This window comes from Mastomys coucha, unplaced genomic scaffold, assembly GCF_008632895.1.
Source record: "Mastomys coucha isolate ucsf_1 unplaced genomic scaffold, UCSF_Mcou_1 pScaffold21, whole genome shotgun sequence".
NCBI classification, from domain to species: Eukaryota; Metazoa; Chordata; class Mammalia; order Rodentia; family Muridae; genus Mastomys; species Mastomys coucha.
The window spans coordinates 3,724,338-3,749,309 of record NW_022196904.1 but is presented as its reverse complement, the minus strand read 5'-3'; the positions used below and the strand labels follow the sequence as shown (position 1 = coordinate 3,749,309).

Here is a 24,972-nt window from a genome sequence, read left to right as displayed (position 1 = left end):
AAAAAAAAAAAAAAAAAAAAACAAGAAATGAATGATTCCCAGGTGAGGGTTTTATTTATTTATTTGTACAGGACCTTGAATTTAGTATCTGGCAAATAGTTTTTTACTGCCAAGTTATATCCCCAGCCCTAGTGGTAAGTTTTACTAAAGCTAGAAATCGGGTGGGGCTGGAGAGATGGCTCAGAGATTAAGAGCACTTGTTGCTCTCACAGAGGACTTGTGTTTGATTCCCAGCACCCATGTGGTGATTCGCAACAATCCATAACTCCAGTTCTAGGGAGTTCACTATCTGACTGTAACCTCTGCAGACACCAGGCAAGCATGTGGGGCACAGGTTTATATTCAGCCAAAGCATTCACACACAAGAAGCAAATAAACAAAAGAAACCTTGGAAGTCAGCTGGAATGGCAATACACACTTGTATTTCCAGTACTTACTGGGCAGAGTTGGGAGGAACAGATAGTAAAGACCGTCTTTGGCTATGTACTAAGTTCAATGCCATTCTGGGCTATGTGAAACCCTGTGTAGGAAATACATTTAATGGTAGTAGATTTATTCTATTCCTGCTCTAGCTCCCAAGTAATTGACACAGAGACATATTAAATTTAGTAACATTCTTTAAGGGCAATGACTGGGCAGATACTCATCTATTCTAATCTGACTTTGCTTGTCTGCCACTTCCCAGCCACAGGCCCCGTGTTACTTGCCCTCACCCTGGTTTCATGGTGTAGCCCTGGCTGTCCTGGTACTCGCTGTGTAGACCAGGCTGGCCTCGAACTCAGAGATCCATTTGTCTCCACCTCCCAAGTGCTGGGATTAAAGGTGGGCACCACAAGCCCAGCTTTATTATCATTTGAGGTAGGGTCTCACACTGTAGCTCAGATTGTACTGGAACTTAATATCTAACGCATAGTAGCCCTGCCTCCCTTCTCAGCCTTCTGAGCACTGAGTTTATTGGCATTAGCTACTGCACCTGCCTTCAGTGATCTCTGTCTCTCTCTCTCTCTGTCTCTCTGTCTCTCTGTCTCTCTGTCTCTCTGTCTCTCTCTCTCTCTCTCTCTCTCTGTGTATGTGTTCAGTTTTAGCACATTTCTATTTATTTATTCATTCATTCTTGTCTCATATATTACATCCCAACCACAGTTTCCCTCCCTCCTCTCCTCCCATTCCCTCCCCTATATCCATTCTTCCTCTGTTACCCTTCCGAAACGGCAGCCCTCCCAGGGATATCAACCAAACAATGGTATTTTTGAAGGTGCAGCAAGACTAGGCACCCCTCTCCCCCTCATATCAAGGGTGGACAAGGCAACCCAGAGGAGGAAAAGGTCCCAAAAGTCAGGGACAGTCCCATTCCCACTTTTGGGCTTCCCACAAGGACAGCAAACTACACAACCATAACATGTATGCAGAGGGCCTAGGCCAGACCCATGTCGGTTCCATGGTTGTCGGTTCAGTCTCAGTGAGCCCAGGTTGGTTGATTCTGTGGGTGTTCTTGTGGTACAGTGACATCTTTCTACAGATGGGGAATTTGCTGTTACAGGGGGGAGTGGCCTTAGAGGAGGTCACTGTGAGCTTCGCCCCAGAGGAGTGACAGGGGCTGAACCCTGAGCAGAGAAACTTGTATAAGGACGTGATGTTGGAGAGCTTTAGCAGTCTGGCCTCCGTGGGTGACAGGGGTGACCGCCTGAAGTCTGAAATACACAAGAACCAGCTTGAGGGTGAGCAGATTGACTTCCAGGCCGCTTTTCACTGTTGGGGTGTCTTATGTGAGCCAGCATTAGGATGAGGCAGGAGAGGGGTGTGGTGCTGCGGTTTGCTGCTGTTTTATTGTTTTTCCCCTACTTTTGTGTGTGTGTGTGTATGTGTGTGTGAGACTGTCTGTCCGTCTGTCCTCCTGACGTGTATATCCATGTGTACGTGACCATGGGCTTGTTCACATCATGGTATTGCCAGGTGGAGGTCAGAGGGCACACAGGAGAGAAACCTTACAAATGTGGGCTGTGTGAGAAGGCTTTTTGCCCAGAAAGCAAATGCCATCGATCATGAGAGAAATCCATGCTGGCGTGAAGGCTTACAAGTATCACCTCTGTGACAGGGCTTTTGTCCAGAAGAAAACCCTTATTCAACATGAAAAAATCCACACGGGGGAAAAAAATCTTATGACGGTAATATATATGGGAAAGCCTTCACTCTGAAGTCAAACCTCCACATGCATCAGAAAACTCACAGTGGAGAGAGACCTATGAGTGTGATGAATGTGGGAAACCCTTCAGCCGGAAAGAACACCTTGATCTTCATAAAAAGCTTCATACTGGGCAAAAAAACCTTATAAATGCTCTGAGTTTGGAAAGGCCTTTGCTGACAAGTCATATCTTGATGGACACCAAAAAATAATTCACACTTGATAGGGACTTGAACACGTCAAAAAATACAGGAAACTGTCTCATTATAGGAGAGCATGGAATACTCCTCCCCAAAATTGACTGCAAAATGTCCTAGCATTTTGTCTGTCACAGAGTCTATCACAGAGAACATGGAGGGCTTAAACTTACAGTGACTATCCTTTTAAGGATAGGTTTAACTCATTTATTCATAGATGCTTGTTTTATCTTTTTTAAATGTATGTGTATATATGTGTGCCATGTGTGTGCAGGTGCCTGGGGAAGCCAGGAGATGACGTCAGGTCCCTGTGAGTCACAAGTGATTGTAAGCTGCCTAAATTGAGTGATGTGAATTGACTTTACTCTTCTGGAAGAGCAGCAAATGCTCCGAAATGCTAAGCCATCTCTTCAGCCTCCTGTTTTGCTATTTTTTAAATTATTTATGTATTTTATATATGTGCATGTGTGTGTGTTTGTGTTTCACCTACATGTATGTCGGTGCCACATGTATGTGTGGTGCACATGGAAGCCAGTAGAGTGTATCAGATCTCCACCTGTGGACGACGATGTGGATGCTGGGAATTGAACCTAAGTCCTCTGGAAGAGCAGACAATGGCATATTAGCTCTAATGCTATCTCTTCAGCCCCTGGTTTGGTGTTTTTGAAATGGAATCTTATATTACCTTGTCTGGATTTGAACTTCTGGGCTCAGGTGATCCTCTTGCCTCAGCCTTCTTAGTATCTGGGGCTTCAGATACATGACACCATGCCTGCCAGTCAGCAAATATTTATACAGTGCCTTTTGACAAACATGACTGAAGAGATACCGATAAACCAAGTGTGTCCAAAACCTTCATGAAGTTTTTATTTGTTTTCATGGAGTTTTAGTCTAGTGACTAATAACCAGTGATAACCATTTCTTTGATAGTTCACATCAGAAAATGTAACATTATATTGCTTAGCAATATGTTAAGCAGGTTGGTTGTATATTTTATTTAGAACTTGTTGCTGTTGTTAAATAAATAAATAAGCCTTGCAATTCCAAGTGATACTGTAACACTCTGTGTGTGTGTGTGTGTGTGTGTGTGTGTGTGTGTGTAACACAATAATACTGGGGATGGAACTTGGGGCCTTACATATGGGATTCACTTACTCTAATAGCAAGCTACATATTCAAACCAACCCACTAGAAGTCTTAAACATTGTGAAAGGAAGCTAGGAGTAATGGCATATACCTGTAATCTCAGAACTTGACAGCTGGAGACAGGAGCATCAGGAGTTTAAGGTCAGCGTATAGTGAGATGGCTCAGGTGGTAAGTGTACTTGCTGTGGGGGCCAGCAACTTGATTTTGATTCCTAAGACCTACATGGTAGGAGAGAACTGACTCCCACAAACTGTCCTCCAGCCTCCATCTATGGACTGGTACAGACACACACACACACACACACACACACACACACACACACACACACACACACATATTTAAAAAGGTGTGGGAGTGCTAAGCAGATGACTCCATGGTTATTAAGACCATTTACCCTTTTCCAGAGGACCTAGCACCCATGCTGAATGGCTTGGATCCCAGCTCGAAGTGACCTGACGTTCTCTTCTGGCTTTGAAAGCACCTACACACATGGGGAATACACAAAGACACATTGGCATAAATAAATAGAAAACCTTGTTTTTATTTAAATGGTTGGGAAGAAAGGAATGGGTAAGCATCTTTTGTGCCTTCTAAGTCCCCGTACCTCCCTACCTCGCTTGATTTTTCAAGAGAAAATAATTTACCTCAACTGGTAAAATGAGAAAAGCAATCTATAATGGTAGCCCAACCAATTAATTAGTTTCCAGATTTTGTTTTTCTGTTTTTTGTTTTTTTTTTTTTTAGTTTTGGTTTTTAAGTTTTATTTATATATATAGGTACACTGTCACTATCTTCAGACATCACTGGAAGAGACTATCAGATCCCATTACAGATGGTTGTGAGCCACCTTGTGGTTGCTGGGATTTGAACTCAGAACCTCTGGAAGAAATCTAATCTGTTGCAGGAGTTTGGCCACTTCTGATTTGTCAAGTCTCCTACAAGTGTGACTGGTAAAGCCAAGGTCACACAGGACTCTGGAAGGTAAAGTAGCCAGAAGATAACATCTTGAATTAGTCCTTTGTAGGACTGATGGTAGAGAGGAGGGTCTCACATTAACCTGGGTTAGCCTGGAATCTGCCTTCCGGAAACTGAGATTATAGGCATGCGCTAAAACATCTGGCTAACCTATAACACCTGCCATTCAGCCAAGTTTAGAAGATGGTTAAAATAGGTGTCTAGTAGACCAGGGAAGAGTAAAGTGCTCAAAACCAAGTATAAGGGCCTAAGATATATCCCCATATATGCAACTGACTCATATAAAAAGCTGTGTGTAGCAGCATGTTCCTGTGATTCACCAGCTGGGGAAAGAGAGACAAGAAGATCCTGTAGTTTGCTGGTCAACCAGTCTAGCTGATTCAAGTTGTTCTAAATTTGATGAGAGACCTTGTTTCTAAAGAGTTAAGGTGGGTACTGAGGGGTGAAGATATTCAACATCAAGTTCAAGCCTACATATACATATATAACATACATACACACACACACATAAATGTTTAGACATAAGAGAGTGTTCAAGAAGTTCTTGGAAACTGAAGGTAATGTCCATTCCAAGTACAGTAGCTGGCTCTAAGTTTATTAAAATTATGGTTAATTTATGAGTTACATTGTGTAGATTCACTTTGCTTAAATATACATACATATAAACAAGTATGTATATATATATATATATATATATATATATGGAGGGGGGTCTCTCTATGTAGCCCTGCTTGTCCTAGAACTCTCCAGACCAGGCTGGCCTTGGACTCAGAGACCCACCTGCCTCTGCCCTCTAAGTGCTGGGATTAAAGGTGTGTGCTACTACTACACCCAGCCTGTTTTTATTTTTCTCCTTTGAGTTACATTTTTATTTATTTGGAGGGTAGCACATGGAGATAAAAAGGCAGGACTACTTGTGGGAATCAGTTCTCTGCTTTCCTCGTAAGTGCCCCTAGGATCAAACTCAGATTCTTAGCCTTGGCAGCAAGCTCCTTGACCTGCTGAGCCACCCACCTCACCCCTCATCCCATTTTTTTGATATGGAGTCTATATATCCCTGACTGGCCTCAAACTCACTATAAAACCTTGATCTCTTTGTCCTCCCCCTCCATCTCCTAAATGCAGGTTTATGTCACCATTGCACCTGGCTTATGTGGTGGTGAGGTGAGGATAGGACCCAGAACTTCCTTTATGTCCGATAAGCACTCTACCAAAGGAGTTATGTCCTCAGTTCCCTGACACAATAAAAAAAATCTTTTAACTGCTAAAAAAGAATTATTATTTTTAATTGTAAGCATATTCTAGAGCAGTGGTTCTCAACATTTATTTATTTATTTATTTATTTATTTATTTATTTATTTATTTTTTGGTTCTCAACATTTCTTAATGCTGCAACCCATGTTCCTCATGTTGTGGTGATGATAAAGTTCCTCATGTTGTGGTGACCCCCTCCCCCCATCATAAAATTATTTTTGTTGCTACTTTGTAAGTAATTTTGCTACTGTTATGTATCATAATGTAAATATCTGATGTGGAGTACGCGTAAACACGACAAATGACTCAAACACCAGATCAATGCAGATGAAAAACATTTATTGTAATTAAGCCACTACTGATCAATCACAGCCAAACAACAGACTCAGAAGCTGAACTGCGGACCAGAAGAGAAATTGTACAACATATTTATTTAAAGAACAAGACCACAACTCGAGGGGGACGGGGTAGGTTGTAGCATTACTCTACCATATTTTGACACAAGGGATTGAGCAAGGGAGATTTCACCAAACAGGTTAGGGGTAGGTTCCTGGACCTGGGAACACGAACTTACTATGTATGACCCTGCCAGCAAGATGGAGTTGTTCTTGAGCTGTGTGAACTCAGACAACTGTTTCCCCACCGCAGAGGCTGGTCAGCTGTTGGGGAGTCCCCAGCTCCCCTAACAGCCCGGGAGCTTGAACTTAGTTCCTCCCTAGGATTAAATGGAGTCTGAAAATGAAGTGGAAGTATTTAGAGTAAGTTTCTTTTGCTTGCTCTCAACATACTGCCTATCTGAAATGTGATCTCCTGCGAAAAGGTCCTTTAACCCCCACCCAAAGGGATAGCAACCCACAGGCTGAGAAGGCTGCTCTAGACTAGTTATTTCCCCAAATCACCCTCACTTAATTTTGCCCTGTAGTTTATAAATTACCAGGTGTTTAGTATTTATTTAATTAATTTATTTAACGTAGGAGTGCAGTCTGCACGTACACCTACCTACCAGAAGAGGGCCTCAGATCCCTTTATAGAATGGTCCTGAGCCACCATATATAGTGGCTGAGAACTGAACTCAGGACCTCTGGAAAAACACCCAGTGTTCTTAACCAACTACTCAGCCATTTCACCAACCCAAACTAGATGTTTTTTTGGTTTTTTTTTAAATACTTTATATACATTTGTTTTGTGTGCATTGGTGTTTTGCTTGCGTTCATGTCTGTGTGAGGGTGTCAGATCCCTTGGAACTAGAGTTCTAGAGAGCTGCCATTGTGGGTGCTGGGAATTGAACCTAAGTCCATCTGGAAGAGCAGCCAGTGCTCTTAAGCCTAAGCATCTATCTTTCCAGCTAGCATTTTTTTCTTATAACCTCAAAATCTTGTAAATGTTTGTACATGCTCTTACATAGTATATTAACACTGAATTTTATAAGCTTTTTAAGACTAGCCACAGACTATAAATACATGGTACCCCTTTGAAGGTAAAACTTAAGCAATGTTTTTAATACATATAGGTGTTTTGTCTGCATACTACAAAGCCAGAAGAGGCCATTTGATCCTCTGGAACTGAAGTTACAAATGGTGTGAACCCATGTGGATACTAGGAATTGAACCTGGGGCCTCTGAAAGAGGAGGAAGTAACCTTAACCATCTCTCCAGGCCCAAAGAGGAATTTGGAAAATAACACTGTGTGATGTTTGCACATGGGTACATGCACAAGTGAAAGCCAGAAGACACCCAGTGCTTTCTTCTCCCACTTTCCATTTCTAAATACAATCTCACTGAGCCATACTCTTACCATTTTGGCTGCTGGTTGGCTAGTGAGCCCTGGAATCTGCCTTTCCCATCGTCCAATGCTAGAGTCATGGGCATAGATGGCCATGACCAGCTTAAGTGGGTGCTGAGGATTTGAACTCAAGTCCCCATGCTTGCACATGACCCATACCTACCGAACTATCTCCCTTGACCCTTGAAAGTGGCTCTGTACTATTTTTTTTCATGTTTGAAATACTATTAGATGTGGTGTTGGTGTCTCAGATCAAGCTGCACACCGTGTAGACAGTGACACCACCTTGTTGGCTTCCCCTTACAACCCAGAATCAGGGAAAGCACGCACTATTCTTTAACTGCTTTATGGCATGGGGCTTTTGGAAATTAAGGGGAACCTTGCTTTCTCTTGTGAGTTGAAGGTTCTCTCTTTAGAACCCCACCATGCTGTTTGTGGTATGACTATTTTCTTTTTTTTTTTAAAGATTTATTTATTAGTACACAGAAGAGGGTATCAGATTTCATTATGGGTGGTTGTGAGCCACCATGTGGTTGCTGGGATTTGAACTCACGACCTTCGAAAGAACAGTCGGTGCTCCCACCCTCTGAGCCATCTCACCAGCCCGACTATTTTCTAATAAAGCTCTCACCTACAGGACGATCTAGCCCTTACCCTCTACCTTGAACCACTCCATTTTCTCATGTCAATCCTGATTTAAATCTTAACAAGTATACTTGGCACTTTAAAGTGCTTTAAAATTTTCATTGTGTTAGGCATGGTGGTGCCGATCTTCAATACCAGCACCCAAGAGGCAGGGCAGGAACAGGGCAAATCTCTTGAATTTAGGGGTGTCCTGATCTATATAGGGTCCCAAACCAGCCAGAGCTACATAGTGAGATCTCAAAAAATTAAAGTTTAGGGGCTGGAGAGATGGCTCAGGGATTAAGAGCACTGGCTATTCTTCCAGAAGTCCTGAGCTCAATTCCCAACAGCCTCATGGTGACTCACAACCATCTATAATGAGATCTGGTGCTCTCTTCTGATGTGTAAGCCTATAAGAAGGCAGAACACTGTATACAGAGTAAATGAGTAAACCTTTAGAAAATTAGATTTTATTCACTTATTTATTTATGAGTGCTCATGTGATAGCTTCCCTAGAGGTCAGAGGGCAACTCATCAGAGTTGGGTCATGGGGCTTGGTGGCAGGTGTTTTTACCCCGAGTCCTTAGCGTGCTTTTCAATTTGCAAATACTATCTATTTCATTTCCTGTGTAACTTTAATGTACCCTGTAATTCTGAGAAGCACAAAACCAGATGGTGGGCAACTATATGATCTCGTCAATGAGTCACAAACACATATGGAAAACAATGGTTTCAATAAATTGACAAAAGAAAAGCATATATGAATTTAAGGGAAAAAACCAACGAGGAGCCTCTGGATGACATGAGCAATTTATATATACACTAAAATTTAATAGGAAACCCCACACACTAAATAAATGTTTCTTAAACTTTTAAGTAACTACTGATATTGTTTCTGACATTGAACCCCAGCATTTGAACTTATAATTGGTTCCTTGCTGTGTTGTACTGGTTTAAAGAGCATCATGCTTTGCTCATATGGATAGCACACACACTAAAATTAGAATGAAAGCCAAGAGATGGCTTAGTGTTTAAAAGTGGAAACTGTCCTTGCAGAAGACCTAAGTTCAGTTCCCAGCACCTAAGTTAGGCAGCTATCACTTGTAATCCCATTCCAGGCTATCTCATGCCTCCTGTCTCCAAGGGCACAAGCACTTACACCTAACATAGGCTTCAGGAGATCAAGCTTGGGTCCTCTATAAGTGAAGTTTGCACTCTCAACTACTGCACCATCTCCCCAGATCCCCTACTACGTTAACAAATGGTACTCTCAAAATGATGATTTTATTAACATCTGTGAATAAATTAAAACCACCACAAAACAGGAAAAGCACCATTTAGCCTTATAGGAAATAATGGTGCCTAGCCTGCGTCAGCAAGGCCTGTTTCTGTTCTGATATGTCCGTTCCTTGTTTTTTGCAGAGTTTTCATCTTGAGCTATGTGACTCTTCTTCGTTTTAGGCAGGATTTAGAATTCTTCTAGGATGTATGTAAGGCCGTTCAGCAATGATGAGAAATAATCTATGTCCCTCCTTTCCTCTTTAGATGTGCTAAAGAGCTTGCACTCGGATGCCTTTTTCAACAGTTCCTCAAAAATTTCATTATGCATGTAAAAGAAAATGTATCCGCTGTTTAGCCTGTTCTCTTGAATGGAGGGATCTGAACTCTCGAACACTTGGACATCACTGTAAAGGAGCCAGGCTTTCCTTTGAAAGTCATACACATCGCTTACGTAATGGCCTGAATTTGGGGAGCTCCCAAAGTGGCTGACAACACTGACGAGCCTGTAATTCTGAAGATCATCTCCCATCTCCATATCTTTGGAATCATCAGAGCTGAATGCAAAGGAATGTGGGTCATCTTCCGGAAATTCTGGGGACCTACTCAGGTCCTTCTCTGGGTCTTCCTGAGAGCTAACACTTGCAAGTGATGCCGGTAGGAACAAACCCTTGATTCGGCTTCCATGACTCTGGTAGAGTCTTGACAACTCAATGTTAGTGTGGCCATCTGGCTTTCCAAATATGTTAATTTTCTCATAGTTCTTAAATTCTGGATTCTCTGGAACCTCTTGAAGACCCATCTCTGCAAGACCTGGATCTTGAATGCTCAGAGGCTCACAGAGCATAGGAAGGAAGCTGTATCCGTCACCCATCATTGAGTCAGTTGCTAGTGATGTCTTTTGTCTGAGTATCCTGTTTTCTGTCTTCACTAGTTCTGGCTCCAGCATAGAGCCACTTTCCAGGCCTCTCTGCTGCTGCTCCTCATCTGTATCTTCATCCTCATACATTATCTGGAAGCTTTGTATTTCAGCATCTATACTGGATCCAACCTGTAGAACCATGGGGTCACAGAATTCTGAAGTCATCTTCTTAGATGATATTGAGTGGCAGAAGAAGTCAGGTATCAGTCCTTGAGGGAAATTTGGGGGTGTATTAACCAAGGGAAATGGTAGCTTCTTGTTTTCATGGCAATGGGAAGTTATATTTAAATACTTAGAAATCTCAACTGGCTGCTCACTCTTCACCGGCATCAAGTCAGTGGAAACTTGGTAGCGTTTCAGATGAACAATGAGGACCCTGGGGAGTCTCCTCAATGTGTACTTGAGAACAGAATTCTTGTTCTTGCATTTCTCACAGTTATGCTCGATTTTTTCTGGTGTGAAGAAAAGATCAAAAGACTTTTGAATTGACAGAGGATGTGTTTTTGTCCCGTGGTGCAGGTCAATGGAGAGGTAATTACTCACTTCGGATTTGAGAGTAGCCTCACCACAGCCTTCACAGATAATGGAGCTATGTAGCTCAAACTCAAAATTAGCACTAACGGGACAAACAAACCTTTTGGTGGCAGCATATGGGTTTTTCCTGTCAATACTCCACATGGCATTTACTTTCTCCATGTTCAGTTTCAGCTGGTCTAAACACAGACTTAAAAACTCATGGGCATCATTCTGATCGTTGCCCGAGAATGTGTCGGCAACTGTGGAAATGGTCTTCTTCACATTAGTGAGTAACTCTCCCTTGATCTCTACATCCCGAATGTCTTTCAAGACAAGAAGCTGGCTTAAGGGCATGATAAGGTCATCGTAGGAAACCTTCTCCCACGGGATACCTTGAGTGAGTAAGTCCTTTGCAAAGGTTGGAATCCCAAAGACAGACTGTAAAATGGAATTCATGTAACAAGTATTTCCCAAATTAGGGAAGCCTTCACGTTTTAGTTGATTTAGGTAAGGGTCAGAAAGAGACTGGACTCCGTTATGTGTTATGATCTCCAGGCCAAATATTGATACATCTCTGTCATCAGAGCATGTTGCGATTGGAAGAATAGTGCCATCTAGGGTAGCTTTTCCATAGGACTTGGAGGTGAAAGCAGGTTCAAGTTTCCAATTGCTACGCTTTTCTTGTTCTCTTAAAGCCACAGCTTTCTCTGCTTTGCCTCCTCTATTCCTGGAGTAATATCGCCTGGATTTCCTTTTTTGTTCAGGAGTATTTTCTTTGAGAATGTCCTTGTTCATTTCTACACTGGATGATGGTGATGGTTCTGTCTTCCTCTTTCTGCCTTGTTTTTCTCCTCTCTTTTGGCTGCCTGTGATATTTGACATAGAAAGTGGCGTCTTCCGGGAGAGTGATGTCCCACCTTCTGGAGTGGTATTCATGGATCCACAGGCCGCCTCCTGCTCCCTGCAAAGAGGATCACTGCTTTCAGAATCATCCTGATTATTATTGGGCTCCATGGGTTGCTGGGTTTCACATGGAGTAGACGAATCCAGGAATGACTTCAAATGTTCAACATCTGTAGCGGATAACTTGTCGATGAGCAAGGATGTGTCGTCTCTCAAAGTTAAATCCAGATGGTACAGCCCCAGCTCACCACTAACCACTACACCTGTAACATTATCACCCAGCTGAAAAACCCTTCTCCTTTCTTCCCATTTGAAGGAAACCACCAGGTTAACTTTCTGTTTTCTTTCTACTATCTCGATGACTGCTTCTTTCCACTGAGATGCCCTGGTGTGCTTGCTCCTGTTTGTGCTGCGGATCTGGACCAAACCATTTATCTTTAGATGAGCCATTCTTTCTTCACAAAAAAACATGCACAATCTACAAACAAAACACAAAAACACAATACATACAGGCACTGTAACTCAAGATGTATCTATTGTAATGTTTTGGGGGGGTTGGTTAAACTCTTAACTGACCACAATCAGCTTTTAGTCTTCTCTCTATGCCTCAAGTAAAACACTATGGGAAAAAACTTATTATGGAAAAAATTTAATATTTAAATTTTTGTTTGTTAATTACAATTCATAAAAATTGGAGTTACTTATATCCTTTTACTAAAAATCAATTGTGTATATGTGTGTGTGTGTGTACATTTGTGCATGTGTGTGCAGTGCCCTCAGAATCCAGAAGAGGACATTAGCTCCCCTAGAACTAGAATTACAGGCAGTTATTAACTACCCAGTGTGGGGGGCTAGAAACTAGACTCCAGTCCTCTGTAAGATAGTATGTGCTTTTCACCACTGAACCATCCCTCTATCCTTAATTGTGCCCATTCTCTGGAAAACTCGATCAGAGTTCTCCTCTGTTGCAAAGTTTAATTGTGACAGTTAGTTCTATTTGTCAATTTGCCACAACCTATGATCACCTGGAAACAGAGTTTCAGTGATTTTTGTCTAGATCTGGTTGGCCTATGGGGATTGTCTTATTTAACTATTGTGGAAAGACCCAGCTTGAAAGGGTGTGGCACTACTCCCTGGCCTGGGGAACCAAACTAAGTTAAGAGTAGAGACTGATAGCTGAGCATCAAGCTTCTATGCCTGCATTCATTCTCTATGTGTTAGCTGTGGCTGTTTCAAGTTCCCTACACCATGACTTCCCTGAAGTGATGGACTTTGTGACTGTGGACTAAAGTAGACCTTTCTCCCCTAAGTTTGTTTGCTTGTCAGTCAGAGTGCTTTATCATAACAATAGAAATGATAACACCAAGTACCAGAAGTAAAATGAAGTAAAATGCTGTGCTGGTGGCCTCTGGTGCCTCTGCTCTTCTCACTGGTAGGGCTGAGACAATGGAAGCTTCGGTCAACCTCTAGTGTCTCATGAAAATGAGACAGTCCCAACGATATGAGGTTGAGTCGTCGAGTCGGAAGTGCTGGCCTTTCTGATTGCAGATTCCAGACGCTGACCCAAGTCCTGCAGTGGTTACAATGGTAATAATCAAGGGGTGTAAAAAAGCAAACATATAATGGACTGAAGATAAAGCTCACATTTAAGGCACTCAGCATACAAAAGGCCCACATTCATTCAATCCCTAGAACCACACACACTCACACACACACACTCATGAGCTTTGTGACTGTATCACTATAATTTCAGTACTTGAGATACTAAAGCAAGAGACAGACAGATGTGAGGCAAGAATGGGATATGTGATGAGACGGAGGTGGGTTGGGGGGCAGAGAAGAGATCAGGGAAAGAAAGGAAAGAGGGAAAGGAGTCAGTCTGAGGCTAACCAAGACTACACTAGACTGGTGTCAAAAAACTAAACACAGCGGGCAAGATGGTCCAGTGAATAAAGGGGCATGCCGCCAAGCCTGACTACCTGAGTTTGATCCCTTGCACCCACAGGTGGAGTGAGAGACTGACTCCTGCAGACTGTTCTCGCCCCTACGCACTCATGCTATAATGTATAAGGTCACAGCATATACGAATAAATAAGTATAGTTTAAAAAAAAAACCTCCACAGGTAAGTCACCTGGAATCCTAGCACTTGGGAAGTAGTCAAGCCCATCTCTGAGTTTGAGGACAGCCTGGTCAACATAGAGTTCCAGGACAGCCAGCGCTACCTAGAAAGACCTTGACTCAAAAACAAAAGGATTGGGGTAAAAACAAAACAAAGTAAAACAAAAACTGCATAAAACCAAACAAAAATCTAGTGGGACACATACACCCAGAATTCTCCTGTATCTCCAGGAATCTGAAACAAAACATGGAGATGTGTTTGCAAGGAGAGGTGAGAGGTATGAAGAGGAGAGTTCAATACCAACTGAAAACTAGAAATGCTAAAGTTTAATTTAAAAAAAAAAAGGATTTATTTATTTTTAGGCTGGCTGTGGTGACACACGTGCCTTTAATCACAGGATAGGAGGAAGTATATGTGACTTGAACCTAACCTGGTCTACATAGCCAGTTCCAGGAAAGCCACATAATAGAATTTAAAATTACTACTATTTGTATTGCCTAGTGCATGGGTGTTTTGTCTGCTTGGACCATCTGTGCACCACATGCCTGCAGTGCCCATGGGTACCAGAAGAGGGCAGCAGATCCCTTAAAACTGTACAGTCACAAGGGGTTGTGAGCCCCCATTTAGGTGCTGGTACCTTAACAGCTGAGCCGTTTCTCCAGCGCCTGAACTTAGAATTCATAAAGGAAACTAACTAAAGACCCTAATATACAACACTAAAGGAACCTGTTAAGGGACAGAGGGAAAGCCTTAAGATCCACAGATGTAACAACTGACAATGTAAAAGTAGTTGTTTTTGCTTTGTTTGTTTTGAGACAGAGTCTCACTGTGTAGCCCTGGCTGTCCTGGAACTCACTATATAGACCAGGGTGGCTGTAAACATATAGAAATCCTCCTACCTCTGCCTCCCAAGTGCTGGGATTAAAGGTGTGTGCCACCACCACCCGGCAAAAACAGACTCTTAAGATTAGCTAGCACAGCATACAAACGAAAGGCTTCAGAAGGGACCAGGATATCTCTGCCTTGACTGGAGGGTTGCAATCAATCAAACTTTTGAGTAGAGAGAAGGCTTAGCAGTTATTTCCAATGAATGCCCGAAGCACCACCACCCCTCCACAGGCTAAGAAGGAGACCACCTCTAAAACTGCTGTGGACAAGGGTGGCAGGAGGTGACTTAGACTTAGACTTATAGCACAGCTATCCTGGCAGGAATGAAATTATTCTTTTTTGTTGTTTATATTTTATGTCTTTTGGTTTTCAAAACAAAGTTTTTCTGCATAGCTCTGGCCATCTTGGAACTTGCTCGGTAGACCAGGCTGGCTTCCAATTCAGAGATCTGCCTGCCTCTACCTCCCAAGTGCTGGGTTTAAAAAAAAAAAAAAAAAAAAGCAGGCCCCACATCCAGGCCAGCTAAAATATCACACCACTGCCTGGCTGAGATTTTCTGAAGAGACATTTGAGTTCCTTCGTTTTGTCTATCAGAGTGTTGAGACAACAGTCACCAAGAAATGGGACTTTCTCAAGAAATCTTTTTCCCCTGCCCAGCATAGAACTATGAAGTTTGAGGCTGGCCTCTAATCAGAGATCTGCCTGCCTCTGCACCAAGTAGGCTGGGATTAAAGGGGCCTGCGGCAGAGCTCAGTCCCCTGTAAGAACATAAAGAGATCTATATACAATGAAACCTCAGAACAAAAGCAAAGACAGAAACAAACCTCACAGTGGACAGGATCAAATACAGACTCACTGGGACTCAAAGACAGTATACTTCTTAGAAGACTCAGCCTAACATCTTCCCTTCTGACACATGAAAGGCCAAATGGGTCTCTTACAGGTTATTCCATCCCCTTGGAAAGCTCAAAGATGTTTACATGTTCTTTTTTGCCTTTGTTTTTCGAGACAGGGTTTCTCTGTGTAGCCCTGGCTGTCCTGGAACTCACTCTGTAGACCAGGCTGGCCTTGAACTCAGAAATCTGCCTGCCTCTGCTTCCCAAATGCTGGGATTAAAGGCGTGTGCCACCACTGGTGCCTGTTAAAGAGCTCTTAAAAACTGTAATAGGGATCCTGAAAAGTAGTTCTGGCAGGGGTCTGGGTGGAGAAGGGCTGGCCCTGGAAGTTTGACCATGCTCCAGAGAGTGTAAGTGCAACACAAATTGGACTTGTCTTTGTTTTGTTGTTGTTGTTTCTTTTCTTTCTTTGGGGGTGGTCACAGGTTGGGGTAGGGGGAAGGTGGACCTGAGAGTGAGTTACAGGATAGCCATAACTACATAGAGGACCCCTGTCTTAAAAAGAAAATCAATCCCTCAAGCCAGGTGTGGTGGTGCATGCTTTTAATTCCAGCACTCAGGTGGCAGAGGCAGGAGGATCTCTGTGAGTTCAAGGCTAAGTGCTAGCCTGATCTACTAATCCAATTCCAGGAGAGCTGAGGTTGTTATACAGAGAAGCCCTGTCTTGTCTCAAAACAACAACATAAAAAAAAAAAGAAGGAAGGAAGGAAAGAAGAGAGGGAGGGATTCTTAGGCTTAGCATGGTGGCGCATGTCTTTGATGTTGGTGCTGCAGAGGCAGATGAGCACAGGTATTTATAAACAAGTCCCAGGCCAGCTAGGGCTACACAGTGAAAGCCAGTTTCACAAACACCTCAGGAGCTTTGGGTTCAGTCAGCAGAGTGCTTCTCTACCACGCACAAAGCCTTGGTTTGATCCCCAGCACCTCATAAATGGGGTTTAGTGCTACACACCTATAATTTCAGCTCTTAAGAAGTACAGGCAGGGCCGGGCAGTGGTGGTGCACATCTTTAATCCCAGCACTTGGGAGGCAGAGGCAGACGGATTTCTGAGTTCAAGGCCAGCCTGGTCTACAGAGTGAGTTCCTGGACAGCCATAGTTACTCAGAGAAACCCTGTCTCAAGGAAAAAAAAAAAAGAGAGAGACCTTAAAACCAACCAACCAACAACAAAACCCAAAACAGAACAGAGTATCCAATCACTGAGTGGGCAAATGTATTCATCAATGTTACAGAAAGAAACACAAGTTACTATTAAATACATGAAAAGTGCTTAACATCTGTAAATACATGAAAAGTGCTTAACATCTATAGTCATCAAGAAAATACCAATCAGAAGCACAAAGATAGCTGGTCATACACAGTCTCGAACCCTTTAATCTCAGCACTCCAGAAGCAAAAGCAGGGGGATCTCTGAGTGAGGCTAGCCTGGTCTACAGACCAAGTTCCAGAACAGCTAGGGCTACACAGAGAAACCCTATCTCAAAAATCAAAACCCAAAGCCAAACCAAACACACACACATATACAAAATGTAAAAAACAACATCAAAATAGATAAATAGATAAAATAAGATGAAACTGAAAATAACCTTAACTACATAAAATGTAATACATGTTAAAAAGAAAACTTAGAAACAGAACTACAGTGTGACTCTGTTAGTACCTCCTGGGTGCTTATCTGAAGGAATTAATGTCAGGGAACAGCATAGGGCCTGAACACCTATGATCTTCACAGAACTATAGACAACCAGCTTGCGGGATCAGCCTAGATGCCCACCTACAGGTGAACAGAAAACTAAAACAGGTGTAGAGATAAATGAACAAGAATGTCTGTGGACACAACAGTTTTATCCAGCCAAAACAAAGAACAAAATTACCTTAGCAGGAAAATTTGAAATGGAAATCATTGTAAGCAAACCCAGTCAGATTCCAAATGATAAGTACTTCATATTCTCTTTCATAGACAGAATTTACATTTTTAAAAAGGGGCTTTGAAGTAGAAGAAAGACCATAAGAAAGAGGGAAGACCTTATTGAGACAGTGAATACAGATAAAAGTTTGCTTGTTGTTTGTTTTTTAAAGATTTATTTATTTCAGTGGTGGCACGCGCCTTTAATCCTAGCACTTGGGAGGCAGAGGCAGAAGGATTTCTGAGTTCAAGGCCAGCCTGGTCTACAGAGTGAGTTCCAGGACAGCCAGAGCTACAGAGAAACCCTGCCTCGAAAAACCAAAAAAAAAAAAAAAAGATTTATTTATTTTATGTGTTATGAATACACTGATGCTGTCTTTAGACGCACCAGAAGAGGTCATCGGATCGCATTACAGATGGTTGTGAGCCACCATGAGGTTGCTAGGAATTGAACTCAGGACCTCTGTATGAAGTCAGTGTTCTTAACTGCAGAGCCTTTGCTCCAGCCCCAGGTTTGTTTGTTTTTTTTAACGAGCACATGAGGTTTGGAGAGAAAAGTAGTGGGAAGGATAGGGGAGGAATAGGAGGTGAGGGAAACCGGGTTGGATTCGGTTGAACTGAAAGAGTTAAATTTGAAACTTGTGCTGGCTAATGAGAAAATTGAAGGTTTGAGAAAAACACAGTGGACCAAGGTCGAATATGTCCAAATAAGCCTGGGCAAAAAATAAGCAAGCTGTTAAGATATTCTGGGAACTAACAGGCTAAAAAGATAGAAGAGAAAACATGCAAGGACATGTCTGGGCAGACACTGAGTAGTGGGCCATCTGGTCCTCTTAGATATGGTTTAAGGTCAGATGCTCTGTTGACTCAGATTAACACCAACCTTAGGAATTTTTCACTCTGTTCTGCACGTAATATAGTTGATATTTGAACTAGCCAATCATGTATAGCCACACTGATTCCTCTGTTCCCCCAGACCTTTTTCCTATATAAACCCCTAAACCCTGAGCCTCATGGTCGATTCCACTATCTCCTGCATGAGAAAAATAAAACTGCCTCTTGTGATTACATCAAGACGGTCTCTCATGATTCCTTGGGTGCACGTCCTCCCGAGATTTGAGTGGGGTTCTCCCCACAGGGGTCTTTCAGAACCCTATACATACATACATACATACATACATACATACATACATACATACATATGAGATTCTCAAAACAATAAAAAGATAAATGGGGCAAAAATGATCAAGTTCATTATAAGCCTTTATGAAATGTCATACTGAACCCACATTACTTTCTAAAATATATGCTAAAAACAAAATAAACAAACAAACAAAAAAACCCACTTGGGAGGCAGAGGCAGGCGGATTTCTGAGTTGAGGCTAGCCTGGTCTACAGAGTGAGTTCCAGGACAGCCAGGGCTACACAGAGAAACCCTGTTTTGAAAAACAAAACAAAACAAAACCCCATGTTTTTTGAAACAGGATTTCATATAGCCCGGCATAGCCTTAGATTCACTATGTAGCTGAGAATAACCCCAAACTCCTGATCTTCTTGATCCACCACCTTTGGGGGTGCTGGGGTTACATAAATGTTCCATCATGCTCAGTTTGTGCAGTGCTGGGGACCAAGTCAAGGGCTTAAAGCTTAGAGCATTCTGGGTCATAAGTCTACAAAAGGAGCTAACTACATGGTAGCCTGCCTCAACACTTTTCATTTTGTTTGACCATTTCTTTTTGTTTGTCTTTCTTTTTTAAAAAAGATTTATTTATGTATATGAGTACACTGTAGCTGTACAAATGGTTGTGAGCCTTCATATGGTTGTTGAGAATTGAATTTAGGACCTCTGCTCGCTCCAGTCGGTCCCACTCGCTCAGTCCCTGCTCACACAGGCCCAAAGATTTATTATATATAAGTACACTGTAGTTTTCTTCAGACACACCACAGAAGAGGGTGTCAGATCTCATTACGAGTGGTTGTACGAGCCACCATGTGATTGCTAGGATTTGAACTCAGGACCTGCTCTTACCTGCTAAGCCATCTTGCCAGTCTGTTAGTGTTTCTAGACACGAGTTTTCTTTGTAATTGCCCTGGCTGTTCTGGAACTCACTGTGCAGTCCAGACTGGCCTCAAACGCAGAGATCCTCCTGTGTTTTTTGCCTCCTCCTACAACACCCCCACCTCACCTCGGAGTGCTGGGATTAAATGCTTGGGCTACCAAGAACCTGCTCTCATTGGGCCTTTTGATATCCTTTATATACACAGTAACACAACCTGAATGAAACAAGGCTTTACTCACCCAGGTTTCTACTCAGGAATATCACAGCTGTAGAAGGCTGCTTAAGGTCCTGCTGCAGGCTGTTAACTAAAGGGTCAAGCACAAAACGTAGTTAATTTAAACGGTCCCAAGGAAAGCCACACCCACATCTTGATGTCAATCTTTCCTAGGAAAGGGGAGGGGAGAAAAAAGGGATAGGAGAGGAAAATGGGACGGGGTGGGGGGACTTGGGTGATAATGGCGGTGAACCCTTTTCCTTAGCACTTGGGAGGCAAAGACAGGCAGATTTCTATGTGTTCAAGGCCTATACAGAGAAAGAGAGTTATAGAACAGTCAGGACTACACAGAGAGGTCCTGTCTTCAAAAACCAAAAACCAAACCAAACCAAAAGAGGCTGGAGAGGTGGCTCCATGTTTAAGAGCCAGGACACCCCAGAAGATCCCAATGTTGGAGTCCCAGCACCTATTTCAAGGGATTAGGGGTGTTTCACAATTGTCCTGGGAATCTGATTCCTTTTGATGCTCACATAGTTACATAAAATGAAAATAAATCTAAGTTGGGTGTGGTGACCTATGCCTTTAATCCCATCACTCAGGAGGAAGAGGCAAGCTTGGCTGGTAAGAGAGAAAAGAGGCAGCCTACAGAGTGGGAAGACACTTTCACCAAGTACAAATCCGATAGAATGCTAATATCCAAAATTAATAAGAAAAAAAACAAGTATTAAAAAACCCAACCCAATTAAAAATGGGGTACCATTCTAAACAGAGAATTTTCATCTTTTTTTTTAAGACTTATTTATTGCTACACCTTTAATCCCAGCACTTGGGAGGCAGAGGCAGGCGGATTTCTGAGTTCAAGGCCAGCCTGGTCTACAGAGTGAGTTCCAGGACAGCCAGGGCTACACAGAGAAACCCTGTCTTGAAAAACCAAAAAACAAAAACAAAAAGACATATTTATCTTTATTTATATGAGTACATTGTAGCTGTCTTCAGACACACCAGGAGAGTGCATCTGACCCCATTACAGATGGTTGTGAGCCACCATGTGGTTGCTGGAAATTGAACTCAGAACCTCTGGAAGAGCAGTCAGTGCTCTTAACTGCTGAGCCATCTCTCCAGCCCAACAGAGAATTTTCAAAAGAGGAATCTCAAATGGTTTAGAAACACTTAAAGAGATGTTCAACATCCTTAGCCATAAAGGAAATGCAAATCAAAACAACTTTGAGATTCCATCTTGCACCTGTCAGAATGTCCAAGATTAGTAGCATAAGGAACAACTCATGTTGGCAAGGGCATGGAGCCAGGGAAACACTCACTACTTGTGGGTGTGCAAATTTGTACAGCTACTGTGGAAGTCAGTGTGGCGGTTCCTCAGAAAAATAGGAATCAATCTACCTTAAAATCCAGTTATACTACGCTCGCTTCGGCAGTGCATATACTAAAATTGGAGCGATACAAAGAAGATTAGCATGGCCCCTGCACAAGGATGACACGCAAATTCGTGAAGTGTTCCATATTTAAAAAAAAAAGAAATCTAGTTATACTGCTCCTGGGCATATACCCAAAAGATGCTCCACCATGCTACAAGGACATGTGCTCAACTATGTTCACAGCAGCTTTAGTTGTAGTAGCCAGAAAATGTAAACAATCTAGATGTCACCCAACTGAAGAATGCATGAAGAAAATGTGGTTCATTTACACAATTGAATATTACTCAGCTATCAAAAACAAGGACATCATGAAATTTGCAGGCAAATGGATGGAACTAGAAATATCATCCTGTATGAGGTAACCCAGACCCAGAAAGACAAACATGGTATGTATTCACTTATATATGAATATTAGCTGTTAAGTCAACGATAACCAAGCCACAATCCATAGAACCACAGAGGGCAGGTATAGAGTAAGGGACTAGCTAGAACAAATAGACCTCATTAGAAAAGGGAAATAAAATAGATAGATATGGATGAGGTGGGGGATTAGATGATTAAGGGGGAAGAAGAAGGGAGAGGAAGTTGTTTGGGGGAATATGGTGAGACAGAGCCCCGACTGGCTATCTCTTACCACTCAACACAGCTTGAGTACTGCATCTAAGTGAGTTGTCCAAAGGGGCCCCATGGGAATCCCCAAACAACCAGGCTGTTGCCAAGACTCTATAGGTTGCTCTCTACAAACTGGCAGCAAGTCCCCATTACTGAAGACAACACCCACACAACTCACAGAATGTGGAGAGGTTGAGCCGGTGCCTATATAGAGCCTTCCACCTAGTATCTTTGACGTAGGAAGATACACTGAACACTACCAAAAGAGAAACATAAATCCCAATCCAGCCACAAAACCTTTGACCTAAAATCCATCCTGCCTGAAAAATACGCCAGGACAATGATGGCACAAGGTTTGTGGGAGCGACCACCCAATAACTGATTTGACTTAAGGCCCACTGCGTAAGATGGAACCTATACCCCCAACATTGCTTGGGTGACTAAGAACCAGAGACTGAGCTAACCCAGGGACCTAGGGTAAATTCAAATATTACTGTTCTAAAAACAAGGAAAAAAAAGTCATGATAAAATGATTCCTAATGACACTCTGCTCTACTCATAGATCAGTGCCTTGCTCAACCATCACCAGAGAATCTTCCTCCAGCAGCAGATGGGAACCCCTGCCCACCAGGGCATGTCTATTGGTGTTCTTTGTCTCATGTTTGGTGAAATCAGATGTGTGTATCGTCTGACATCAGTAGACACAACCTCGCAGCAAACTCCCTGATCCTAGGCTCTTTCAATCTTTCTGCCCCTTCTTCCAAAATGTTCCCTGAACCTTTGTTTTTCGTAGATGTTCCAGATTACTCTGATAGTTGTGGTGCATTGAGTGGGATGTTCCCCATTTACTCCCCTGAATTTGAGTACTTGGGTTCTAGTAGGTAGCCTTGTTCGGGGAGGCCTTGTGGGAGTGAATGTACCACTGGGGATGGAAGGGCTTTGAGGTTTCAAAAGTCATGTGCTATGTCCGGTGGGCTCTTTTTGCTTCCTGTTTAAACTTCGAACTGTGAGCTCTCAGCTGCTGTTCCAGTCATCTGCTGCCGGCTACATCTGCTCCACCATCACCGATTCCTATCCCTTGGGATCTGGAAGGGTGTTAGGCAAATAGACCCTTCTATAAGTTGCCTCTGTCTATCATGGTGCTTTACCTCAGCAATAGAAAATAATGAAGACAATGGTCCTTTTACATCCTTGCACATATACTCTAGAATAAGCCCTTAGGCTTGCTGTGGCCAGTGACATGGCTCTGTGTGTCAGTGTTCCTGCTGACAAATCTGACACCCTGAGTTCAATCCCCAGGATGCATATGTGTACCTGGTGTCTATACTGTGTCAGGACTCAACTTGTAAGTTCTCATCTGACCTCCACATGTACACAGTTGCAGGAATGTGGGCACGCACACACACATACACACACACACACACATGTGTAAACAAGAAAAATCCATAGTATAGCAAATACATAAACCAGTGACCTAATGTTTACTATCATTGGTGAACATCGTGTAACAGGGCTGAAGACATGCCTCCGTCATCAAGAGCCATTCTTCCAGAGGATCTGATGGCCTTCTCATGGAACCCACACACATGTGGTATGCACTAACAGGAACAAGTAAGTGAAAATAAATCTTTTTTTTTTTTTTTCCGAGACAGGGTTTCTCTGTATAGCCCTGGCTGTCCTGGAACTCACTTTGTAGACCAGGCTGGCCTCGAACTCAGAAATCTGTCTGCCTCTGCCTCTCAAGTGCTGGGATTAAAGGTGTGTGCCACCACCGCCCGCCGTGAAAATAAACCTTAAAGCACATACTGTGTGTTATACATGATCCTCTGTGATGAATAATTGGCAGCATAGTTTGTTTACCTCAGATTCATCAATAATGGGTGATCATCCCTCTGCCGAATGCCAAACGTGATGCTGGGATGCTAGCCATCACCACATAAGATTAAAAACGGATCTGAAAGCTTTCCATCCCTGACTGAAACCTCCTTACTCAACATTTGCCTATCTAAAAAGTTCTTTTATGCAAAGTCAAGAAATGTAGGTAAAAACATAGCTCACTGGTAGAATACCTGCTTAGCATGCCCACGGGCCTGGGAGGCATTCCCAGCACCACAGAGACAACCACAGGACATAGCCTTTGATCCTAGCACTAGGGAGTCAGAGGCAAGATGATGTCTGTGAGGTTAAGGCCAGTCTAGTGTCCACAGCAGTCCAAGTTAGCTAGGCCTACATCATAGTCAGACCCTGTGTCAAACAACAGCAGCAACCACCACCAAAACAAAACGGCAGCAGAGGCGCTGATATGCAGGCAGAGATAAAAGGTAGAAGTGCACGAGAAAAACTCGAAGAAAGCATATGTTAAGTCTTTTCATACACATTATAGGTATATGGGGAGACGCCTACGAAATCAGCCTAATGTAGCAATTCTAACACGTATCTACAGATGCAAACATGTGCACTACAATATATACTCATTGAATTTTCTTAGATCGATTTATGTGGTATCCTGCGGCGTGATTGCCTGCATGAATGTATGTGCACCATAGGAAGAGGGTATTGGAACCCCTGGGACTGGAGTTATGGATGGTTGTGAGCTGCCACGTGGGTACTGGGAACTGAACCTGGGACATCTATAAGAGCAACACGCTGCTCCTAACCCCGGACTCCTCTCTCTTGCCTCCTAGATTCTTTGTTGTTGTGTGGTTTGGTTTGGTTTAGTTTTTGGTTTGTTTTGTTTTCTCAAAACAGGGTTTCTCTGTGTAGCCCTGGCTGTCCTGGAACTCACTCTGTAGACCAGGCTGGCCTGGAACTCAGAGATCCACCTGCTTCTGCTAACGGCGTGTGACACCATTGCCCAGCTCTAGATTAATTTTTTGACTTGTCAACCCGTAAGCAAAAAGATAGATCTGGGGATATATCCCAATTGGTTCATTTGCAGGAAACCCTGCACTCACTACCTAGCAACACATAAAACTAGACATGCCTATTACTTTGCAAGTGGGAGATCAGGACTTCAAGATTACCTCAGATGAAACATACACCACATGTATGTACGTATGTACA

General features: G+C 42.8%; 1 protein-coding gene and 1 non-coding gene across 6 annotated transcripts in view; one reads left to right on the top strand and one right to left on the bottom strand.

Annotated features, from left to right (window-relative positions):
- Window positions 1–9,156: 9,156 nt before the first annotated feature.
- LOC116101621 (ubiquitin carboxyl-terminal hydrolase 29) overlaps window positions 9,157–24,972 on the bottom strand; it is a 226,773-nt gene continuing 210,957 nt past the window's right edge. For all 5 annotated transcript variants that reach the window (XM_031385317.1, XM_031385315.1, XM_031385314.1 and 2 more), the window contains 3 exons: window positions 19,890–19,955; window positions 13,151–13,350; window positions 9,157–12,258 (listed from right to left, as the gene is read on the bottom strand). In XM_031385317.1, the coding sequence (XP_031241177.1) occupies window positions 9,630–12,251 (2,622 nt within the window). In that variant the 5' untranslated portion in view covers window positions 12,252–12,258; window positions 13,151–13,350; window positions 19,890–19,955 and the 3' untranslated portion in view covers window positions 9,157–9,629. The remainder of the gene's footprint in view (window positions 12,259–13,150; window positions 13,351–19,889; window positions 19,956–24,972) is intronic.
- Window positions 21,284–21,388, top strand: LOC116104197. The gene has a single exon (XR_004123733.1). It is a non-coding gene; the product is annotated as a U6 spliceosomal RNA (small nuclear RNA).